General features: G+C 42.4%; 1 protein-coding gene across 6 annotated transcripts in view; it reads right to left on the minus strand.

Annotated features, from left to right (window-relative positions):
* Positions 1–24,020, minus strand: part of slc20a2 (solute carrier family 20 member 2) — an 86,818-nt gene that overhangs the window by 7,664 nt on the left and 55,134 nt on the right. For all 6 annotated transcript variants that reach the window (XM_072281866.1, XM_072281863.1, XM_072281865.1 and 3 more), the window contains exons 4-9: positions 22,054–22,139; positions 21,868–21,964; positions 20,310–20,429; positions 20,016–20,219; positions 12,126–12,714; positions 1,541–1,726 (exon numbers count right to left, since the gene is read on the minus strand). In XM_072281866.1, the coding sequence (XP_072137967.1) occupies positions 1,541–1,726; positions 12,126–12,714; positions 20,016–20,219; positions 20,310–20,429; positions 21,868–21,964; positions 22,054–22,139 (1,282 nt within the window). The remainder of the gene's footprint in view (positions 1–1,540; positions 1,727–12,125; positions 12,715–20,015; positions 20,220–20,309; positions 20,430–21,867; positions 21,965–22,053; positions 22,140–24,020) is intronic.

Genomic DNA, 24,020 nt, shown 5'->3' on the forward strand with positions numbered 1-24,020 from the left:
AATTACAATGCTGTTCTTATTACAGAGACGTAGTTACAGGGACAGGACTGACGTTGATTGGGAGCAGCTGCTGCAGGACAAGACCACATTTGACATGTGAGAGTTGTTTACAGGTCAGCTAATCGGAGTTCAGGACCAGCATAAAGAGTAAGACAAGGATGGTAAGGCAAGGGAATCTGGGATAACCAGAGAGCTCCTAAACTTATTTAGGAAGTAAAATGAAACATACGCAAGGTTTAAAAAGTTAAAAATCAGACTGGGGCACTTGTGGTATATAAAGAAAATGCTGAAACAGGCAATTAGGAAGGCCAAAGGAGGTCAAGAAACATCGTTGACAAACAGGGTCAAGCAGAATCTCAAGGTGTTTTATACTTCATTGTACTTATAACTAAAGGATAGGGTAAGTCCTTTTAAGGATAAAGTAGTCAGGGCAAGTGGCTGAAGTAATAAAAGAGCACTTTGTATCAGTGGGAAGAATTTGGAGGATACTGAAGGTGTGGTGGGGCATTTGGAGATGAAGGAGGTAGTACTGGGGCTTCCAAAAAGCATTAAGGTGGCCAAATCCTCAGGGCCTGATGGCACAGAATATTGAAAGAAGAGTTTACAGGGGCTTTCACAAAGATCTTTGTGTCCTCACTAGCAACTGGCGATGTCCCAGAAGCCTGGAAAGTAGTGTAGCAAAAATTGTGTCTTTGTTTAAGGAAGGAAATGGGGATAATCTAGGCAGTTATAGGCAGCTGTTTCCCCATGACTGTGTGTGTTTCCTCCAGGTGCTCTGGTTTCCTCCCACAGTATCAGTTGGTAGATTGACCTGTGATTAGGCTAGGGGTAAATCGGGGGATTGCTGGGAGGAGCAGCTCAAAGGGCCAGAAGGGCCTATTCTGTGCTGTATCTCAATCGTAACTTTTTTAATAAGATGGTAGAGTTTAAGATAGACACATGAATGTAAAGGGATATGGAGGAGGACATTTAGCATAAATGGTCATCAAGACCAGCACACCATGGGCAGGATGGCCCGCCCAGTACTCTGTTCCAATAGATATGCTTGGTTAAAAGTTCTGTACTGGGTAATGTCTTTATTAATTACGTGGCTGGTGGCGTAGTGGCATCAGCGTCAGACTTCGGGACGAAAGGTCCCGAGTTCGAATAAAGCCGGCTCCCCTGCATGTTCTCCATCCGTGCTGGGTTACGAGCTGGTGATCTCTTTGGAAACTCACCCGGCAGAAGGCAATGGCAAACCACTGTAACTTGCCTCATACGCGGTTCTCCACAACGTCAGAGGCATGGAGGGAAATCTAACCGGAGAAACTCTGGATATGACGTACCTTTCCTTTTACTCATCGAGAGTGGGATGGAGGAAAAGAAAGATAGGAGGAGAAGAAAAAATACAACCTTATTCAATTTGGAAGGGCCAAAATTCAGTTGGGGGGCTTTGAAGGGAAAACAATGTACTCTGCAGTAAGGTCTCTTCGCTTAACCATCTTAGTGTAGTATTATATGTGCAGCATCAAATAGGATACAATGTGTGTGCCATACTCACCTGGAAGGGGTGATGGGAGTGAGATCTTTGCCCAGCGTCTGAATGACTCGCCTGCCCCAGACCCAGAGGCCAGCACAGATTCCCATGCCACCATATAGCAGCAACCAGATTGGCGTGGAGGCATTCTGCAACACAGCTCCTTCTTGGTAGATCAGCCAAAGAGCAACCAAAGGACCAATTGCATTGCTTAAAAAAGAAAATAAAGAACGCTCAGCAGAAGAGTAAAACAATAAATGCACAGAAATGGAAAATATTTTAAACATTAAAGCAATAGAGGTTTTGAAGTGATATAGTTTTTGTTCCCCAGAGACAATTTAAATCCAGCATTTTTTTACTGAGGCACATTTGGTGGAGACTGATGTTGTTCTTGCCTGCCTGCAGTGTTGGAAAAGACCCAATTTCCTGAGAAATTCTCACAATCGCAGCAATATGCAAAGCAGAGGAAGATCTAGGGCAGAAAATAAAACCATGGTGATCAATTGTGAATGAGCTCTTGTCACATAACCCTCTGGATGAGGTACTGGCCAACAGAGTAAATGAAAAAGATTACTATTTCAAGAACAGCTATTGACATCTTTCAGTTTATTGGCCACTGTACTTCAAACACAACAAAAATGGAATTTTGTGCAATATTTAAAAACCTCACAGCTTCTCCCCTTCCCTACCTACCAACCTCCCCCTCACCTGTCTCACCTATCACCTGCCAACTTGTACTTTGTCCCCTTTCCCCACTTTCTTCTCCTGGGTTCTGCCTCCTTCTTTTCCAGTTCTGAAGAAGGGCGTCTGCCTGAAATGCCAACCGTTTACTCCCCTCTGCTCCCCTCACAGAGAACATTACTGTATTGGAATTTGCTACAGCAGGGCATCATTTCTGCTGTAAAAGGGGCTATGAGTGCAAGCTGTAAGGAGCACACTGAGGGATGGAGGGCAGCCATAGTCCAGTGCATGGAGAAACAAGCAGAAAATCTTATCCATTACAAATCAGCACTGCGATAAGTTAACATTTTGCTTTTACTTGTAGGGAAAAACAGAATAATTTTTTTGAAACAGAATTTTTGAAATTTTGTATTTTAAAAAATCCATCTTTACTAGCTTCATTCATCTGTGCAAGATTTAATTTGGATCACTATGGAAACAAAATTCATAACAATGGTGAGACACAATTTTGTTCTGTCTGAAACAGTTTACAACTCTATTCATTTCCTGATTCTTCACTTACCCCTTTACCATCATTTCACTTTAATTATTCTCCCCACCCTTCCCCATACTTTTCTTCTCTTGAAAACCCTCTTTCTTCTGCAGTTAAAGCCCCATTAATCACAAACGGTCCTATGTCTAATGACCTGAAACATTAACTTTGTTTTACAACTGATTCCAGCATTTCCTATTCATTTTATCCTGTGAAGCTGGTGGGACACCACAATGTGGAGGCTGTTCTTGGATCATTACATTTAACCACACATTTGGATATTTCCCGAAGACATATGGATAAATAATTTCAAGAACAGTAGTTACTTTGACTACTGTCAAACTTATATCCATTGGAGACACAACAGACTGCAGATCCTGGAACCTGGAAAGAAAAAAGTACTGTGGGAGGAACTCAAAGGGTTAATCATCATTCAGACTGGCGGTGGGGAGGGAGGGGTGGTTAGGTGGAAAAAGCAAGAGGACTCATGATTCAGGTCTCTATCTGAAATGTCTACAATTCCTCTCCTCACATCGAAACTGCTCGAGCCACTGAGCTCCTTCAGAAAATTGTGTCTTTTCTGAAACTTGGATCCATGTTTTCAGACTCAGAATATGCCTGGATTTATTGTCTCACTCCAAACTCAGTGGTTTGCTTATTTACTTTTGTTGGCAATTAAGAACCAATCAAATCGCAGGACTAGAGTCTCAAACAATGTAGACCAGGTGAGATAGGTGTTTGCCCTTCCTGCACTGTTGGAAGTTTCACACAAGGCAACAGTATCATGCTCATACAATCATAATCAGATTTATCATCACTTGTAATTGACATGAAAATTGTTGTTTTGCAGCAGCAGACCAATACAACGATGAAAAACATCTATAAAAATACAAAAACAAATATACAGCACTAAACAAAAGGAATAATAAGGTAATGCTCATGAACCATTCAGAAATCTGATGGCAGAGGAGAAGAAGATGCTCCTAAATCATTTAGTGTGAGTTTTCAGGCCAAGGCTAGTAATGAGAAGAGGGCATTCCTGGATGCTGAGGGTCATTAACAATGCCTTCTTGATGCACAATATTTTGAAGATATCATCAATGATAGGGAGTGTTGCGTCCATGATGGAAATGGCAAGCCTATAATCCCCTTGTAATCCTGTGCACTGGAGGCTCCATGCCAGACTGTAACACAACCAGTTAGGATGATCTCCACTATAGTTCTATAGAAATTTCTGAGAATCATTGGCTGCATACCAAGTTTCTCAAACTCCTACTGAAATAAAGCCATTAGTACCCCCTTTCTCATGGCTGCATTGATGTGTTGATCCTCGGAGATACGGATGTCCAGGAACTTTAAGCTGCCCACTCTTTCCACCACTGACCCCACAATGAGGACTGGTATGTTTTCGTCAGTCTTCCCTTCCTGAAGTTCCTCAGTCGTGCTGACACTGAGAGTGAGGTTGCTGTTGAAACATCACTCAACCAGCTGATCTACTTCGCTCTGGTAAGGAGATGTTATTATCTGTCCGCACTGACTGTTGTCTCCCAATAAGGAAGTGGAGGAGGTACAGAGATCTAGGTTTTCAAACTTGGGTTATTAGTACTGAGGAAATAATGGTGTTGGTAATCGATCAACAGCAGCCTGACATATGTCTTGTGACTATTTAGGTTCTCCATAGCAAAGAGGAGAACCACAGATTAATACAATGTGGAAACAGGAACTTGGGTTCAACTTGCCCATGCCAACCATGGTGCCCACTAAGCTAATCCATTTGCCCACATTTGACCAGGTCCCTCTAAAACCTCCTATCATTATACTGATTCAAATGTCTTTTAAAATATTATTGTACCTTCCTTCAACACTTACTTTGTCTGCCCATCCCATATTGGCTGCACCTTGTGTGGTGTTGCCCCAAAGGTCCCTTTCAAATCTTTCACCTCTGATCTGAAACCCATGTCTTTAAGTTCCCTTTCCTGGGAGATGGACTATGCATTCTAAAGTAAAGGCATCCGTTAGTCTCACGAGACCATGGAAAGTCTTCACTCTCCAAGGTGCAGGCCTGGGCAAGGTTGTATGGAAGATCAGCAGTTGCCCATGCTGCAAGTCTTCCCTCTCCACGACACCAATGTTGTCCAAGCGAAGGGCATTAGGACCCATACAGCTTGGCACCAGTGTCGTCGCACAGCAATGTGTGATTGTGCCTTGCTCAAGGACACAACACGTTGCCTCGGCTGGGGCTCGAACTCACGACCTTCAGGTCGCTAGTCTTAACCACTTGGCCACGTGCCCACACACACATTCTACACCTCATGATTTTATACACCTTTAAGGTCACCCCTTAGGATTTTCTCTTGTTTGTGATTGGTCACCCCTTAATCTCCTATATTCCAGGGATTAAAGTCTTATACTGCCCAACCTCTCCCTATAACTTGAGTCCTGGCAGCATCGTCATAAACCTTCTCTGCACTCTTTTCATTTTAATGATGTCCTTTGTACAACAGGATACCAGAACTGTACACAATATTCAAAATGTGGTCACACCAACTCATCTCTACCTACAACATAAAAACATGAAAATAAGGCAACTGCGGGCAATTTGTTTTAAGAATTGGAGTGTTTGTTCTCCAGAATATTTAACCAATATCAGCACCATACTGTCCATCAATACTAGATCTATTCTCAAATACATGACGTGAAGTATTAATCTGATGCCTGCCTGGCTATGTATTCACAGCATTTTGAGTTTTTAAATTCGGACTCCCAGTATCTACAATATTTTGCTTTCCACAATCCTTCCCTGTATTACATTCAGCAAAGACACCCCAGAATATTATTTTAATACTGCAAAGTATTTTAAATGCAAGTAAAATTAATATTCGTTTACACAACCATAAATGCAAGTAGATATTGCAAAACAAAACTCCAAATTAAAACTCAGTCTAGTACAGCCTTTACAAAGCATCTTTTCTAGCCATTTCTGTGGATTAAAATGAGAGTCTCAAAGGATTAGTGTTGCATCAACATTTCCAGCAGGATTTCAGACTTATACGTTGATGAAGCTGGTCAGTCAGAGCAGGGCCTCCGGACGCTGGTGACTGGTATTTTTAAGCTGCACTGCAAAACTAGTTCATTCAAGTCACTGCTATTTTTAAACTGAGCTGCAACTGCAGCAGGCAAAGTGATATACAAAGGTTAAGAAACATTCCAGATTCACAACTAGAATTGTGGTCCATTAACAGAATGCTTGCAGCGGCTGCCTTCGTGCTCAGACCCTTTAGAGATTGACACAAATGATTAGCAAAACCTGTGCAACCATATTCTGGGCACAAATCCTTCTTTCTACATTTACGATGCAATCCCACTTTAAAAAAAAAAGATATATAAAAATAGTTGATTTTCCTAACATGATTCTTCAGTTACAAAAACAAGGCAGGATGTAGCTCTGCCAGAACCAGCAATAGCAGCAACCAGGAAGCCCCACCACCCCCCAGCATAAGCTTAACCCACAGGAACTTGTACACCAGCCTGGTGAGTGAGAAGGCTGCACATGTTGTGTAGGAGTCTATGTGGAGACCAGCTGAGGTGTGGGTGCAGGGTACTCGGTGGTTGTTATGAACTGACCACAGTACTGGTCCTCCACTCCTCCTGTTCATTCCTAAAGCTGACAAGTTTAAAGGGAATTTTCTAAACCTATGAAACAAGTATTCATTGTGCAAGTAGACATTAACCTATTCATTCAAGTTGATTAAAACTTGGAATCTAGGGGTTTAGCAGGGGTTTCTGAACCATCCAACAACTGGATAATTATACAACAGATAGCAAATCACACATGACAGCTATGTTGTTTACTATTAATCTCTGGTGTTTGGTGCCAGGCCACTTCAGAGGGCAAGAAAATGTCAACCACATTGGGTAAGGCTAGAAATAGGTAAGGTGAGGTAAGATGACAGGGTTTCACCCACTAGCGAACCAATTTATTTTCCTCATGAAATCGTACCCTGGTTACACAGCAACTGATATCAGCAATTCCCAGGTCCTTTTGATTTGAAAAATGCACCAACTAGCATTTCTGTCCTCTGAAGTACCAGTTCAATACATGAACACCTAATGCCAGAACTCGTACAACTAGAGAATGAGTAAGTAAAATCCACCAGCTATTTAGGATAAAGAAGAAACTATTTTGTTTAAAAAAAAGATTTGGAGTACAGTTCTCTTCCTGCTGTTGATGCTTCATAGCTGAGGGAACCACAGAACATCAAATGATTCCTTCCCCCCCCATCATCCACACCAGGGAACAGGTGATGGTGCTGTGGGACTGCAATATAAGCAACCACATGTATAGCTACAGGCCCAACAACCATGCTTCTGATGCAGTGCCAGCAAGTATGGTTGGGAACTATGATAGTTATCAACCAAAAGGAATGAGATTCACAACTTCGGGACATTCCAAAGTGTTCTATGAAATAATTTTGCTGCTGTTTAAACAGATGTGATATGGGAAGTACAAAAATTAATCCTGCTTAGGCAAAATTTCAAAATCAACTCCAAGGTGGTTAGTTGTTCATTTTGTTTATCATTATGGAAAAAAAAAGTTCACTAGGACTTCAGCAAACTGCTCCTGTTCTTCAGTCCCAAGCTGATGAGGGAAGGGAGTTGGGCAGGCATGGGGTTCATGTTTACACAGACACACACACACACACACACACACACACACACACACACACACACACCAGTGAGAGCAGACAAATGAGTATTTGTGTTACAAGTACTCAAAAGTACTCAACAGTTGGCTGGAGAAAACACACTACAATTTGACAGCATGTTTTACAAAGGGATCTCAAGCAATTTTAAATTAACCTGCCAGAGTATTTCTCACACACTGCCTTTCCTAGAAGTGTAAGAGAAGATCTTTTCTGCTCATGACTGTAATGAGGCTGGCGTGTTTAAAATGCTGCTAAGTCCAGGCTGCATAAATAGAGCTGTGAGCATGCACAGCACAGATTTGCCCTCTAGAATTTCTCAATAGAGGGCCGATTACATTTCTGACAGTCCTGCATTCCCTTAGCTTGGATAACATGCTCAAGTTTGTGGAGTGTGACTTAAAATTCACAACCTTCCAATCCAATGGCAAATCTGCTACCACCAAACCAGGATCTTAAAATGTGCCAATTAAATAAGGGAAAACTATTAAAACATTTGAGTATGAATCCACAAGTCACTTGAAATGTTTTCATCTCAGTCTTCCATTCTCGAAAAAGAATCAGAACAAATATCAACAGATGTTAAATATTAATTTCAAATAAATCACAGGTTGACAGACACTTTTCAACATTCAGTGTTGAGAAGCAACCCTATCCTTTCCATACATCCAGTTTCTCCCTCCAATCATGTTTCTATACATGTAAGAAGAATGGAAGCAAGAAGCACAGAGTCCCAAAGTTAGAAATGAAGGATGGTAAATGGGCCAAGACTATTCTGCTGCGTGGATTAAATTGCAAGAATTACTGTGTGCAGTTTGGTATTACAAGAGAATATCCGAGTACTAGAAGTAAAGACTTATCAGGACCTAACTGAATCAGCAAATTTGTAGATGACACCAAACTGGGGGGGGTGTAGTGGGCAGTGAGGAAGCCTATCACGGCTGCAGAGGGATCTACATTAGCTAGAAAAATTAGCTGAAAAATAGCAGATGAAATTTAATACCGACAAGTGTGAGGTTTTGCACTTTGGTAGGACTAACCAGGGTAAGTCTTACAGTGAATGGCATGGCATTAGTGAGTGTGGTAGAGCAAAGGAATCTGGGAATACAGGTACACAATTCATTGAAAGTGGTGTCACAGGTAGATAGGGTTGTAAAGAAAGCTTTTGGCATATTGGCCTTCATAAATCAATGCACTGAGTACAAGAGATAGGATGTTATGTTGAATTTGTATAAGACGTTGATGAGGCCTAACTTGCAGTATTGTATGCAGTTTTGGTCATCTACCTACAGGAAAGATGTAAATAAGATTGAAAGAGTACAGAGAAAATTTACAAGGAAGTTGCTGGGTCTGGAGGATCTGAGTTATAAGGAAAGATTGAATAGGTGAGGACTTTATTCCTTAGAACATAGAAGACTGAGAGGAGATTTGATAAGGTATACAAAATTATAAGGGGTATAGTTCGGGTAAATGTAAGCATGCTTTTTCCACTGAGGTTGGGTGGGACTACAACCAGAGCCTACGGGTGAAGGGTGAAAGGTGAAAAGTTTAAGGGGAACATGAAGGGAAACATCTTCATTCAGAGGGTCATGAGAGTGTGGAACGAGCTGCCAGTGCAAGTGGTGCATGCGAGCTCGATTTCACCGTTTAAGCAAAGTTTGGGTGGGTACGTGGATGGTAGTGGTGTGGAGGGCTATGGTCAGTGCAGGTGATGGGAGCAGGTAGTTTAACTGGTTGGACTAGGTTGCCCGAAGGGCCTGTTTCTATGCTGTACCTCTCTATGACTTTATGAAAACTATTACGAGTATCAAAAGGGATCCTGCTAAAGGGTCTTGGCCCAAAACCTCAAATGTACTCTTTTCCATTGATGCTGCCTGGCCTGCCGAGTTCCTCCAGCATTTTGTGCGTGTTGCTTGGATTTCCAGCATCTGCAGAGTTTCTCTTATTTATCAAAAGAGATCAGACATTTTGAGGGTTCTTCCGCCAGGCATAATGAATATATTCAGCACGGTGGATGGGAAGATAACAGTTGTGGCTGTGGTCAGGGGACAATAATATAAGACTCACTAGCTATTCAGCATCAGATTATAGGAGGAATCCTTTGGTTCTAGGATGATGAGAATCAATGCCTTGGAGTGCTTGACACAAAATATGTTGAGGGGTTACAGCATAGACACAAAGAGAAGGAATTTAAGGTATACGGTGACAGGAAGGGCAGTGATAAACAGAGTTAGGCTTAGATAGACTATGATCACTGATAAAATAGCTGAATCAAAAAGGTTATAGAGAAATCAGAAGATTATTAGGTAGTAAAGTAATAGGGGGGTTATTCTGGGAAAGAAGTGTTGAGGGTAAAAGATCAAAGTCATTATCTTAATGATTGGCAGAACAGGCACAGATGACAAATGGCCGACATCTGCTTTGATTTCCAATGAAAAACTTGCTCCTGTGCAGAGGATTCCTGGTAATTTCACACCTACAACAGTGGATCATGTGTGAAATACAAGACCACTATTCACAGACCTGCCAGGTTAGTGATTGGAAAATAACATACAAGGGTGCATAACAAGAGGCAATAAAGATGAAACTGAAAGTTCATAATTATTTTTTACACACTCTCACTCAGGTAAAATAGAAAAACACTTATCCAGGAAGCAGCCAATTAAAGTCAGCATCAAACTCTGCCAGCGACACATGTTTGAACTATTTTTAAATTGCCAGCAAGGCATCAATGACCTTGAACAAGAACTCTGCTGAACAGAGAGGTGAAAATGACCGATAAATCTATAATTAGTAACTACTCTACCAGTTTGTCTTCAGTTACGTTTTATACTCTTCCCCTTGGTGTTTCCTTACATAACTTACCTGGAGCTGGTCCTCTCTTGTACTTCAGGGCATTGCAAATACCAAGATCTAGATTAGTACTTCCTGATCCAGAGAGCAATAATAGAACCTGCCATTATTCAGCACCTTTGCACATTTTTCATATCACTTTAAGGTCATTTAGAGTTTGATAATGTTAACACAGGCTTTCACAAATAGTAATGGGATAAACAAGCTTATAACTGGTACTAGCTATACGGGAATGAAGTGGACAGGACACTATGCCCTTCTCTGACACACTGCTGTAGGATGAAGCTCAGTTTAAGACCCAACAGAAAAAATAAGGCACAATTAAACGTTCTTCACTGGAATATCATCCTAGATAAACTCCTGACAACCGAAACAAGCCCATCCCATTATTTTTGAACAAAAATTAAGTTGGACATAGCGATTAATGATCCTTCCCCCTTAACTTGAAATAATCTCCCCAGCAGCTCCGTTTTGAATCCTCACACAAATAATCCGAACCTTCAGCACAGGTTGGGAGTAAATGGATCATTAAGGGGCTGTGATGAGCGACCAAAACTACCTTAACTGTAATCTTATTAGTAATTGTCTCCTACATTGGGTAAAGTTGGTCATCCAGTGCAGGAAGAAGGCAGGACTGCTGCCCTGCTGCAGGTGCCACCTTCGTCAAGCTGAGGCCCAGCCTTAGTTTGGTGAGAAAATGTCCCCGTGGGTTTGGTCAAGAGGAATTCTCCCAATCGTCCTTTGCTGCTCATCCTGTATCACAACATCTGTTAGCCATTTCACTGCAGTTTGAGGTGTACTGCTCTCCACAAATTTCCTATCCCACACTCCAAAACACAAACGTATATGTGTGGGAAGGGAATGGGGTAGTTTTAAAAATAATTAAGATTAGAATGCCCACATTGAATATAAATACAATAAGCTACTGCATGGAGTTATTTACTATCATTTGAAATAGGAACAAGAATGTTTCCCAAGATGAGTTTTAAGGTGACAAATATTTTAGCCAAAAGTTGACAGGAAATGTATGCTACCATCATGTATAATAGATACAAAGATATTTACAACTTGCTGCTGTTGATGTCTCAATCTTCAGCAAACCTTTGGCACTCCACATGGTTTGGTGGCTGAATTCAGCCAAAAGTGCCTTGCTGAATTACAGCCAAAATAACTAAACCTGCGGTTCCTATAAAATCTACTCAGTTTATTGCAATATTCATAGTTATTCCCTAAGCCACAGTTTGGGACTGGGTAAACTTTTTACGCCTAGTTTGTGTGGAACCTTGTCTGAAACACCTTGAGAAGTTAAACTCTGAATTCTTTGCATATGAAAAACACAAATCAGAAGCAACACTAATGGTCAAGATCAATAGGAGAGAGTTCACTGAGTTACTGCAAACTTTCAACTTCAGAAACTAATGCCTGGATGCATGCATCTCCAAAGGTATGCATAAGGCCTGCCACGACCATGACAGACAGGCAGTTAGTACACTGGTTAAGTTAAACATTATTATCACAAACTTCTATTCAGTTTCTCCACTTTAAAATGGAGCATATTGCTTAATAATGCTGAGACAATCCAATTCTCTTTGCAGCTTAAACTGATAAAAGATCAACACTTTTTACAGCCAAGTTAAGGAGCAGAGAAATTGACATCGATAGCACAGACAGAGCTAACGTAGATTGAAGGAAAGTTGAAACAAAAGCAGTGATTTGGAAAGCAACAGTCAATGTTACAATCCCACCAAAGCTGCTTCTCAACACCAACCAAGACACAAACTAACAAATGCTGAGGAACATAATGAGCTGAAACAAGTCATGGTTTTGAGAGTGAACTTACCTGACATCGTTACCACCATGTGCAAATGATCCGAAGCAAGCAGTGAGGATTTGCAGGAAATGAAAGAGCAGATGAACCTGGGGCTTCTCCTTCTCCTCGCCATCTTCATCCACAACATTGTCTGCTGACGGCAGGGGGTCCCCCAGCTCACTGGCCAGTTTCAGTTCCACCCCTCCTTCCTCGGCCTCAATCTCTGCTTCAGCTACTGCATTGCAGTAGCTAGAATAACTGTCATAACGAATCCGCTTTTTGGAGTAGGAGGCCACATCATCTACAAGCTTCTCATTGTCTTCCAGCCCCACAAAGTCTGAGGACTTGAAGGCTGTCTGGACAGGCATACCACAAATAGTGGCTGTGTAGCACGTGTAGCTGTTATTGCGGCGGAGAAGTCTGTAGGAGTTCTCTGGCTGTGCCCGATCATCGCTGATCCTGTCTAAATGTATTCGGTGCAGGAGATCTTTGTAGAGCCCAGAGTCTTTGTGCACTGTATGGTATACGTGGCCGTCACTTCTTGTATGCCCTTCAAAGTTAAATGTACCATTGGAAAAAGGAGATTTTACGCTGCCATTTGTAAGGGATGCAGCTCTACCTGTAAAAATAAATCACCACATTTCGGGTTAACAGTCAACATTTAGTTTCCAGTCTGGCACAAGTTCCTGGGACTAAAAGAAATTCCCATAAATCAGCTATAACACAAGTGCTACCACCTTTCCCTGGCAGATAAACGTGTGCCATCAGTAGCTGCTTAACTGCACACACAAGGAGGCAAATGAATTACCAAGCCGACAGAAGATGGTCTATCAACCCATGGGGCACCCTGGGATAGATAACAACTTTACCATCAATCTCTAAACTCCTGAGAATGAAAAGGCCAGGGAGGATGCATTCTAACCTATGACCTGTTGAGTACAATGAAAGGGTGACCAAATCAAGAGTGGACAGTACTGCAGACCACGGTGGCACTCACGTACAGCTGTATGCACTTGCACTAACCCCACCAGACACCTGGTGCACAACTGGCTCAGGAGGCCACACAACGCTGCACTGATGCTTCAGTGCTCTTCTCGGTTAGTATTTCCAGTGTTTCCTGGGCCTCTTTTACACTATTTCTGGATGGTCCACAAAGGCTGTATAACGGTTAATTGATTGTTTGGGAATCCAAGAAAGGACCCACTTCCACATCAGGTTATAGATACATCTCTCCAAGTGTACCACCTATAAATACCTGTTTGTGGATTCAGGAATTCGAGGTATGTTCAAATTGTGTGTTCGCTGTAAGGAACCCATTAAAACCCAACACACTCCGCTGCATCCCAACTTGACTCGACTCCCCACAAAGTCTTCTTAAAATGGCAGAGATTCTAATTTGGCCCCACTGAACATTACGTGATGTCCTATCAGGATCTCCAAAAAGAGCTGATGTATGCTAGCTTTGTCATAACAAAAGATAGATACCCTCCCTTCTCACTGACACAAGATTGCTACATGAATGATAAAGACCAGCAAGCCAAAAGCAACCATACCTCCCTGCAAATGGACACTGGCAAAGGGCACAAGTCACAGCTTAGAGGAAATTTATCAAAATGGGAAATATCAACTGCTAAACAGTTTTGATAAAATGACAATAAAAGTATACTATTTACAGCAAGTCAAAGATAAAAGGGAGGAGGAGAAGTTTTTTTTTACAAAAACATTAAATCAAATGTGTAATGCCTGCCACAAACACATCCTAAAATACTAAAAAAAAATTAGATAGTTTCGTTAAAAATAATATTGCGAGGTTTATGGATTGTGAAACATGAGTTTAGATTTGAGTATGCAGTGCAAGCAAATGAGGGAATTTAACATTCATACTTGTGTGACGAGAATACACATAGATTAAGATGTTAGCTGTCCTGTGCTGGCAACAGTGGGATCAGCAGTTGGTCTGCCACCTGTCTTCAGGAGAGAGAGAGAGAGATAAGGAAAACAATGGAGCAGCATTTGGAGATGTTAATGAAGGGACGGGAGAGAGTAACGGAAGGAGAGCTGTCAAGATCGGCTCACCCTTTGAGCCCTGAACTGTTTGAAGTGATGGACAAGGCGATACCCCAGCAGGGGGATAAAAAGGAACAGGTTCGCTAAGGCAACACACACACGACACCCCGAGGTAACGAGACCCTGGAAGCGGTGCGTCTCTCACAAGTCGGTGGGAAGTTTTGGACGGCTGGTCGCGGGATCAAGCCATAGACGTACAGGGTGGAAAGGCACGATCGGCGGGAACCTGGTGTGTGTCCACCCTTGCCTGGGTGCCAGGTTCACCGCAGAGAAACGATCGTATCTGGAAACGGAGGGGTCACGGTCGGTGACCTCAGATGACATCACAAAGGGCTCGCACGAAAGCTGACTGCGAAGGTCTGTGTGGAAGCCGTTTGAATATTCATTCGTTTTGCTCTCTCTCTCCTTCCCCCCACTGTCCATCTCCAACGGCAGCGATTACTGTGAACTGAACTGAACTTTGCGTCACTTTGAAACTGGTCATTTACCCCTAGACAACGATAGAGCTTGATTGATCCTGTTATCTTAATTCTGTGTACATGTGTGTTTATCATTGCTGAACTGTTGCATTTATTATCCTTTTGATTAGAGTACTGTGTTGCTTGTTTCTTTAATAAAACTTTCTTAGTTCTAGTAATCCAGACTCCAACTGAGTGATCCATTTCTGCTGGTTTGGCAACCCAGTTACGGGGTACGTAACACTTGGCACGCAGATTCATCTAATATAAGACATATCACTGCCCCAAATTTCCATCTCCAAGATATTTCTCAAAGCAGGTTTTTCAATTCTGGTCAGAAAGAATTCTGATGCTATGACAAGCATCAAGTTGTAAACTAAAGCAGAGCCTTTACATCCTTTTTGTACATGTTGGACAAAATTTGTGCCAACCCAGTAAACTCATGAAATCACCTTGTTTATGCCAGAGTGAAAAGGAAGTAAAGTTACTCATTGACAGTCTGGCTAGTTCCAGCTTCCCACACAGCTGGTTTCCTCCACAACTGCTTTGGTTAGTAGATAGCTGCTGGATACTGGTTATAAACATAAAACATGTGAAAACGGGTCAGGTGGCATCTAGAAAGCGTAAAATGTGTTACTACTTCAAATCATTGACTTTCTTTTCTCATGACACCACCTTCCACACCAGTGTTTCCAATATTTAGGGTTATTGGCCTTAAATTTGAACAGGTTTTCTCTCCACCGATTCTGCCTGACCAACTGAGTACTTAAAAGAGTTCTCCATTTTTATTTCTTATTTTCATCATTTACCACATTCTATTTTGGATAGAATGGGTTGTTTTACCCCTACAGTTTAAAACTTATATCACAAACATGGATAAGTTTAAATGCAGAAATCAGGCATCCCTGGGGAGGATACACTTCTGCATATTGGGCCTAGGTCATCATTATTTGAATAAAAAGCATGTCCATCCAACAGATTATCTGAAGCACGTACTCAGTTATTAGGCCCAAGTTCAGATGAAGGTAATCATCTTGCAAGATGCATTATTGATTACTTCAAATTTGTGCCAGTAACTGGCAATCTAAAATCATTTCTTATATTCTAGATTGGAGAGCATTGGCTACAAGGAGGTTGGACAAGCTTGCATTGTTTCTGCTAGAAGGCAGCAGGGCAAGGGGTGACAGCTTTGGGTTTTTGTTTGAATTGTATTCTTTCTTGTAAAAATTCTGTATAGCGTATGTTTTCCTTGTGAATGCTGCTTATGGAATCACTTGCACATAGCATCAAATATGTGGTTGTTTCTCAATGCACCTGTGCATATGTGCACTTGTCCAGAAGACAATTAGTCCACTTTGACCTTGACCTGATTGACGTACTGTATACAAAATTATTAGAGGCATTGATACAGGAGATAGTCAGAGGCTTTCTCCAAGGATGGAAATATCAAATACCAGAGTGCACAAGTTCAAGGTGAGAGAGTGAAAGTTTTACAAAGCAAATACTTATTTGGTATAGAGTAGTAGGTGCCTGGAACACACAGACACGCTGCCAGGGGATGAACACTTGTGCGATAAGCAAACATTCCCCCATTCACAATGAATGACGGGGCTTTGGTGAAGAAACTGTTGATTAGGCTATAGAAAGTACAGACAGGCATTCTAGAGGTAATGACCTGTGGCTGGGATAATTGATCTCCCACTACAGGAGTGTATTCTCTTTGATGTCTATCGACTTCAGTTGTTATCAGGGAAACTGCCTTTATGCTCTGATATTAAGCAGGTTTTGGCCATTGGTGTGATAAATTCTGGAGCTGAGTGGTCTCTGTAAACCCAGGCTGAGCTATGGTGTGTACTGCTCGACAGTGTTATTGTTGGCACCAACCATCACTGCTGAAGACAGTCAATTCATTGGGTGGAAATGAACCTAATCTGCCTTTTGTGAGCAGGATGTACCTGGGCACGTTTTGTCAGATGCCAGTATGCAAATATACTGGAACAGATTGGCTGAAGGTCCAATTAGCATGTACTTATACTAAAGTTAGAAAGATGTTAGTTCTCACAACCCTGCTACATCTAGCGGACTCTGGTGGTGACGTGAATCAACTTGGCTGATGAGAGGCTGCTGACGATCTTGGATGGAAACGCATTTGGTACCTCCGATTGAATCTGGTTCAGTGCTTCACCTTGGTCTTTGGCACTCACACGCTGGGTCCCCTTGTTTTTGAGGATACAGATGTTCTCTGATTAGCTGTTTAATTGCTCACCACCATTCACAAACAGATGTTTCCAAATTATAGAGCTCCTATCCAATCTGTTAGCTGTAGCATGGTTGTGGGATCATTTAAAATAATAAATAATGAAACTGCAACACACATCAAAGTTGCTGGTGAACGCAGCAGGCCAGGCAGCATCTGTAGGAAGAGGTGCAGTCGACGTTTCAGGCCGAGACCCTTCGTCAGGACTAACTGAAGGAAGAGTGAGTAAGGGATTTGAAAGTTGGAGGGGGAGGGGGAGGGGGAGATCCAAAATGATAGGAGAAGACAGGAGGGGGAGGGATGGAGCCAAGAGCTGGACAGGTGATAGGCAAAAGAGGATACAAGAGGATCATGGGACAGGAGGTCCGGGAAGAAAGACAGTGGGGGGGGGTACCCAGAGGATGGGCAAGAGGTATATTCAGAGGGACAGAGGGAGAAAAAGGAGAGTGAGAGAAAGAATGTGTGCATAAAAATAAGTAACAGATGGGGTACGAGGGGGAGGTGGGGCCTAGCGGAAGTTAGAGAAGTCGATGTTCATGCCATCAGGTTGGGCTACCCAGACGGAATATAAGGTGTTGTTCCTCCAACCTGAGTGTGGCTTCATCTTTACAGTAGAGGCCGTGGATAGACATGTCAGAATGGGAATGGGATGTGGAATTAAAATGTGTGGCCACTGGGAGATCCTGCTTTCTCTGGCGGACAGAGCGTAGATGTTCAGCAAAGCGGTCTCCCAGTCTGCGTTGGGTCTCGCCAATATATAAAAGGCCACATCGGGAGCACCGGACGCAGTATATCACCCCAGTCGACTCACAGGTGAAGTGTTGCCTCACCTGGAAGGACTGTTTGGGGCCCTGAATGGTGGTAAGGGAGGAAGTGTAAGGGCATGTGTAGCACTTGTTCCGCTTACACAGATAAGTGCCAGGAGGGAGATCAGTGGGGAGGGATGGGGGGGGACGAATGGACAAGGGAGTTGCGTAGGGAGCAATCCCTGCGGAATGCAGGGGGGGGGGGGAGGGAAAGATGTGCTTAGTGGTGGGATCCCGTTGGAGGTGGCGGAAGTTACGCAGAATAATATGTTGGACCCGGAGGCTGGTGGGGTGGTAGGTGAGGACCAGGGGAACCCTATTCCTAGTGGGGTGGCGGGAGGATGGAGTGAGAGCAGATGTACGTGAAATGGGGGAGATGCGTTTAAGAGCAGAGTTGATAGTGGAGGAAGGGAAGCCCCTTTCTTTAAAAAATGAAGACATCTCCCTCATCCTAGAATGAAAAGCCTCATCCTGAGAGCAGATGCGGCGGAGACGGAGGAATTGCGAGAAGGGGATGGCGTTTTTGCAAGAGACACGGTGAGAAGAGGAATAGTCCAGATAGCTATGAGAGTCAGTAGGCTTATAGTAGACATCAGTGTATAAGCTGTCTCCAGAGACAGAGACAGAAAGATCTAGAAAGGGGAGGGAGGTGTCGGAAATGGACCAGGTAAACTTGAGGGCAGGGTGAAAGTTGGAGGCAAAGTTAATAAAGTCAACGAGTTCTGCATGCGTGCAAGAAGCAGCGCCAATGCAGTCGTCAATGTAGCGAAGGAAAAGTGGGGGACAGATACCAGAATAGGTTACAGTAGAGGAGGCCGTGGATAGACATGTCAGAATGGGAATGGGATGTGGAATTAAAATGTGTGGCCACTGGGAGATCCTGCTTTCTCTGGCGGACAGAGTGTAGATGTTCAGCAAAGCGGTCTCCCAGTCTGCGTCGGGTCTCGCCAATATATAAAAGGCCACATCGGGAGCACCGGACGCAGTATATCACCCCAGTCGACTCACAGGTGAAGTGTTGCCTCACCTGGAAGGACTGTTTGGGGCCCTGAATGGTGGTAAGGGAGGAAGTGTAAGGGCATGTGTAGCACTTGTTCCGCTTACACGGATAAGTGCCAGGAGGGAGATGAAGATGAAGATTAAGATGAAGCCACACTCAGGTTGGAGGAACAACACCTTATATTCCGTCTGGGTAGCCTCCAACCTGATGGCATGAACATCGACTTCTCTAACTTCCACTAGGAAGATGAAGCCACACTCAGGTTGGAGGAACAACACCTTATATTCCGTCTGGGTAGCCTCCAACCTGATGGCATGAACATCGACTTCTCTAACTTCCGCTAGGCCCCACCTCCCCCTCGTACCCCATCTGTTACTTATTTTTATGCACACATTCTTTCTCTCACTCTCCTTTTTCTCCCTCTGTCCCTCTGAATATACCTCTTGCCCATCCTCTGGGTTCCCCCCCCCGCCCCCGTCTTTCTTCCTGGACCTCCTGTCCCATGATCCTCTCGTATCCCCTTTTGCCAATCACCTGTCCAGCTCTTGGCTCCATCCCTCCCCCTCCTGTCTTCTCCTATCATTTTGGATCTCCCCCTCCCCCTCCAACTTTCAAATCCCTTACTCACTCTTCCTTCAGTTAGTCCTGACGAAGGGTCTCGGCCTGAAACGTCGACTGCACCTCTTCCTACAGATGCTGCCTGGCCTGCTGCATTCACCAGCAACTTTGATGTGTGTTGCTTGAATTTCCAGCATCTGCAGAATTCCTGTTGTTTGTGTTTAAATAATGGAACTGAATGAATTTGGCAGAGAAATCTTATATTCATTGTTTCATGTTAGAACAGACCAGGATGAACAATCTACATGGACATCGTTACTTATAATCCTAAACAGAACTGCATCACCACCCATGCACCCATCCTGAAAACATAGCCAGATTTGCTTTTTAAACTTTTGCTTTTCCAACTATAGTAATAAAAGAAAGTAAAAATGACGGAAGCAGAAAGAGATAGAGTTCATTAAGGGATCTTTGGTGTAGGCTCATGAATGTTCCCCCTTCAAATTTCAGTGTGGAGCCAAGGCAAATTAAAAAAAGATAAGAAATCAACCGTCAAGTTTAGATCCACAAGACCAAAAAGAAATGCAATTTAGGATATTGCTTCAAGTTATTCAAGGGAGTAAAGATGTGCCCACTGTCAATAACAACTCCAATTTATCATTAATGTCAAAGTAGCAACAGAGCCAAGGCACAGAAGATTCCAACTGAAGTATATTAATGTAATTAGAAGAGACTATGCAGTTGGCCAGCATGCACCAGGTCAGTCTGACTCACCATTTGAAACTCCTGTTGATGCACCAATGACATGGCCATCTGAGGCACCACCACATGCCTCACAGACTCCAGCAGTGAGAGGCAGCATAGACTCATCTGCTGCCTTTGTGCCAGGCAGGTCTTTAAATACTGGCATTTCCTCTTCTTGGCTTTTATCAAGGCTTTCATTCGATATTCTGGACAGTCCTTTCTGCTTTAGTTTACCTGCAAGACAGATGAGGTCATTTTAACTCAAGCAGGGCTCAATTTCCCTCCATCAAAAAATATTGTTCATGATTTTAGATTGGGACTTACTTTCTATTTTCCTCTTCATCCACGGGCAGACTAACAGCCACACCACGAGTGCAGACAGCAGTGCTGCACCAAAGGTGATTAACACCATTGCCCAGATGGGGAGCATGTGTAATCCCAGCACTAGAGGAAAGAAGTACAATCTCGTTGTTCTGCTGCGCTTTCAGTTATCAATGTAAGGGCCCTCTACATTCAGAGATTGAATTTTAAAACCTATAAACACACAATGTACATTCTAGCCTTTGTGCTGAAACCTTAAGCTTCTTACACCATTACCTTAAACATCAGGAATGACCTACAGCACAACAATGTTCACACATTTTTGATTCAGGAACAGAGAAAGCCTTGCATAAACAAAGGAGAAACAAAATCAGCTGTCTCAATCACACCAGCACCACAAGCTTTCTGTGGCAGAGATATTTACGAACCTTCGGTATTATTCAAATACAAAACAGAAACGGATGATATTCGACTGGGAAAAAAAATATAAGTGCAACAACTTTTAAGAGAATAAAAAGATCCAACCCATTTTTTTACTTTGGTACTAAAATTGTTTTTGGGATGGGAGGGGTATTGCTATTGGCGTCTGCCACCTAGTTTAAAAAAAAACACTGGAAAATTTGGGGTTTCAGAAAGGACAACTGGTTGAAACACAAAAGATTGATGAGGATGATTGAAAGGCAGGAGCTCATTATGTGACCCTTCTCCACGTAGTTCTACCCCCTCCACCCCAAGCAGCTGTGTGTCAGAAAGACCCTAGTCCCCTCCTGAATATTTCAAACACACCCAACTCCACACCAAATGCCGGGCACCTCCTCCACCTGTGGCTTATCAATTTGTCTACAACAAATTAGAAGGGCACAGGAATTCTAACGTAGCCCATGAAGTGACAGCTCAAAAATTCTCCTCAGCTGAGCTGCAGTTGTTGCATGAACTGAAACAACTGGAAAATGTTCTGGTTTGTAAATTCCTCTATATTCACCCCATTGAGATATTTTCTAACCAATATTTCCTGATAACAATATTCACATTTAATGTTGGTAACAAAACTTCCCATCAAATAAAAAACAGAATTTATGTCATTTCTCTGTCATAATTTAAGAAGCCATAGCAGTTTTCTTAGACAACTGACTCATTACTTCTGATAGACCCAAGGCCATTAATTTATACAATGTTTCTCTGTTGCAATGTGTTGCTTAGCTACAAAGCTATCCAGGTATTAAAATATAGACCACAGCCAGTATGAAGCAAGCCTCAACTTCCTGGGTCCTGTTTTTGAGAGCCAATTATGACAAGCACATCAGCACTGATAAAGGATAAAATCATCAGCCGATTATAGCTTGAGAGGTCACCTTTGACTTTTAAAAAAAAATTTACCATTACTATCACTGAGCTAAAAGTGGTAAAATGTTAATGGGGTGAAATCGACCTTTGTTATGGGTAATAGCTGATTTTACATTATGGTCAACTTTCCCAAAACTGGAGGCAAGGCAGATGTTCTATTGCTTAAGGTTATTTTCATATCAGTTTGAGCTGCAACCAATTTACAAATGGTACTTACGTGGTGCTCCTGTGTACAAGATTGAGAAAGTATTTATTCCTACAGTAGCAGCATAAAAGAGTGGAAGTGCACGTAGGCCATTCGGCACAGGATCTTCCTGCAAAAATGATATGTAATTAGTACGTAAAAAATGGGGGGGGGCGGTGGGTAGTAACTCACAATAATAACTTTTAAGAAAATACTCACCTTTTTCAAGATGAAGAATCGAATTAGGATAAAGAGCACTCCAGACATGATCCCAGATAGAAGTGGGGAAATGAACCAGGAGGCAACTGTAATGGTAAACCCCACCAAAGACAAAACAAAAATACATCAGAAGTGAAATTGCAATCTACCCAAAAAAAAAGCTTTAATGGAAAAATACAGTTTTGGGGTGAAATTTGAATTGGACCCTAACCCACATGCAGTCCATCTGATCCTCCCAATGCTATTACCCACAATGCCTTAATCCTTGTGCATTATGTGGCAACTTGTCAAATACCTTCAGGGAAACTCAATATACTAGTTCACGCATTAACTCCTCAAAATTGATAATATATGACTTCCCTTTCATAAAGCAATGTTGTTTTTGCTTGATTATATCATATATTGTTAAATGAACTACTAATACATGCTTAATAATGGATTCTAGCATCTTAGTCATGCAGTTTTACGGCAGTTTCACGGCACAGAAACAAAGGTGCCCATACTGTCCTTTTCACCCATCCACAATACCCCAATTTGCCCGCATTAGGTATGTATCCTTCTATGCCCTGCCTAAACAAATACTTGCCCAAATGTCTCTTAAACATAGTGACTGTATTGGATTCCACCAACTCCTCTGCCAGCAAGTTCCAGATGTCAACCATTCACGGTGTAAAACACTTTTCTCTCAAATTCTCCTTAAAACTTCTTCTCATCACAAACTGGTCATCTTTTGAACTTCAAAGCATGACTATCAACCCCATTTATGTACCTTGCAATTTTATACATCCCTTTCAGCTCAACCTACAGCCTCCTTAGTTCCAAGAGAAACAAGCAGAACTTATCTACTATCTCCCCATAACTTAAAACTTCTAATCAAACAGCTTCTTGTTCAATCTCCTTTGCAATGTCTCTAGTGCAACTACATCATTCCTATGATGTAGCGACCTGAATTACGACCAATTCTGCAGTTTAACAGTAAATTTGCAGTGTCCCAACATTTATAACTTGACCTATAAAGGCAAGCATGCTATATGCCCTGCTCAAAACTCCATTTACCAGTGTTGCCACTTTCAGGGAACCATGAACTTGAGCCCCAAGGTCTCTCTGTTCATCAACATTCCCCAGTGGCTTACCGTTTACTGTAAATGGCCTACTCCCACTTGACTTACATTTGTCAGGATTAAGTACCAGCTGCCAATCCTCCATCCAACCTTCAATCTGATTTTCATTCTGCCTTAGCCCATCTTCTTTACCATCCAGAACACCTCCAATCTTTGTGTCATTTGTATGCTTACTATTCATTCTTTCTACATTCACACGGCAAACCAAGGCCCCAGCATTGATCCCTGCGTGACATCACACACAGCTTGTACATTTCCAATCACCTTCCACCACTGTATCAAACTAACTGCCCCAGGAATTCTCTATGTTCTTCCACCCATCCTTCTAAAACTGAAACCTCAATGCTTAACAATTACAGAATAGGAGGTGCTCAGGAAGTATATAAAATTGGCCTTTGCAAGGTGGATTTAGTAAAAGTTTCTATTTAAGGGGAATGCAGAAATGGTCCAAAGTCAAATGGTAACTGTAAGCCAAGTCACTCAAATTCAGGAGAAATTTCTTTCCTCTGGGTGCTGAGAATATGGAACATAATACCTCACCTAGAAATGGTACACATTGATGAATTTATAAGGAAGTCGGATAGTATGAGGGTGAAAGCACAAGAGGGACGTATGAATAAAAGACAAGTTGAAGTGAGGGGAGGTTTTTTCTGGCTCTGAGTTCTGCTGAGTGTTTGTTTGTCATGTAACATTACTAAAGAGCACAAAACTCTAATTGTACTGATCATTCTGAAGAAAAATCAAGAGAATGGTTACACCGTGTACTTGCAGAGAATTACGTCAGAGCAGAAAAATGAGGCAATTAAATAGAAGGGTTGTTAAATGTTATGAATTGTTGCTTGCGTG

Source organism: Mobula birostris, chromosome 17, assembly GCF_030028105.1.
Source record: "Mobula birostris isolate sMobBir1 chromosome 17, sMobBir1.hap1, whole genome shotgun sequence".
Lineage (NCBI taxonomy): Eukaryota > Metazoa > Chordata > Chondrichthyes > Myliobatiformes > Myliobatidae > Mobula > Mobula birostris.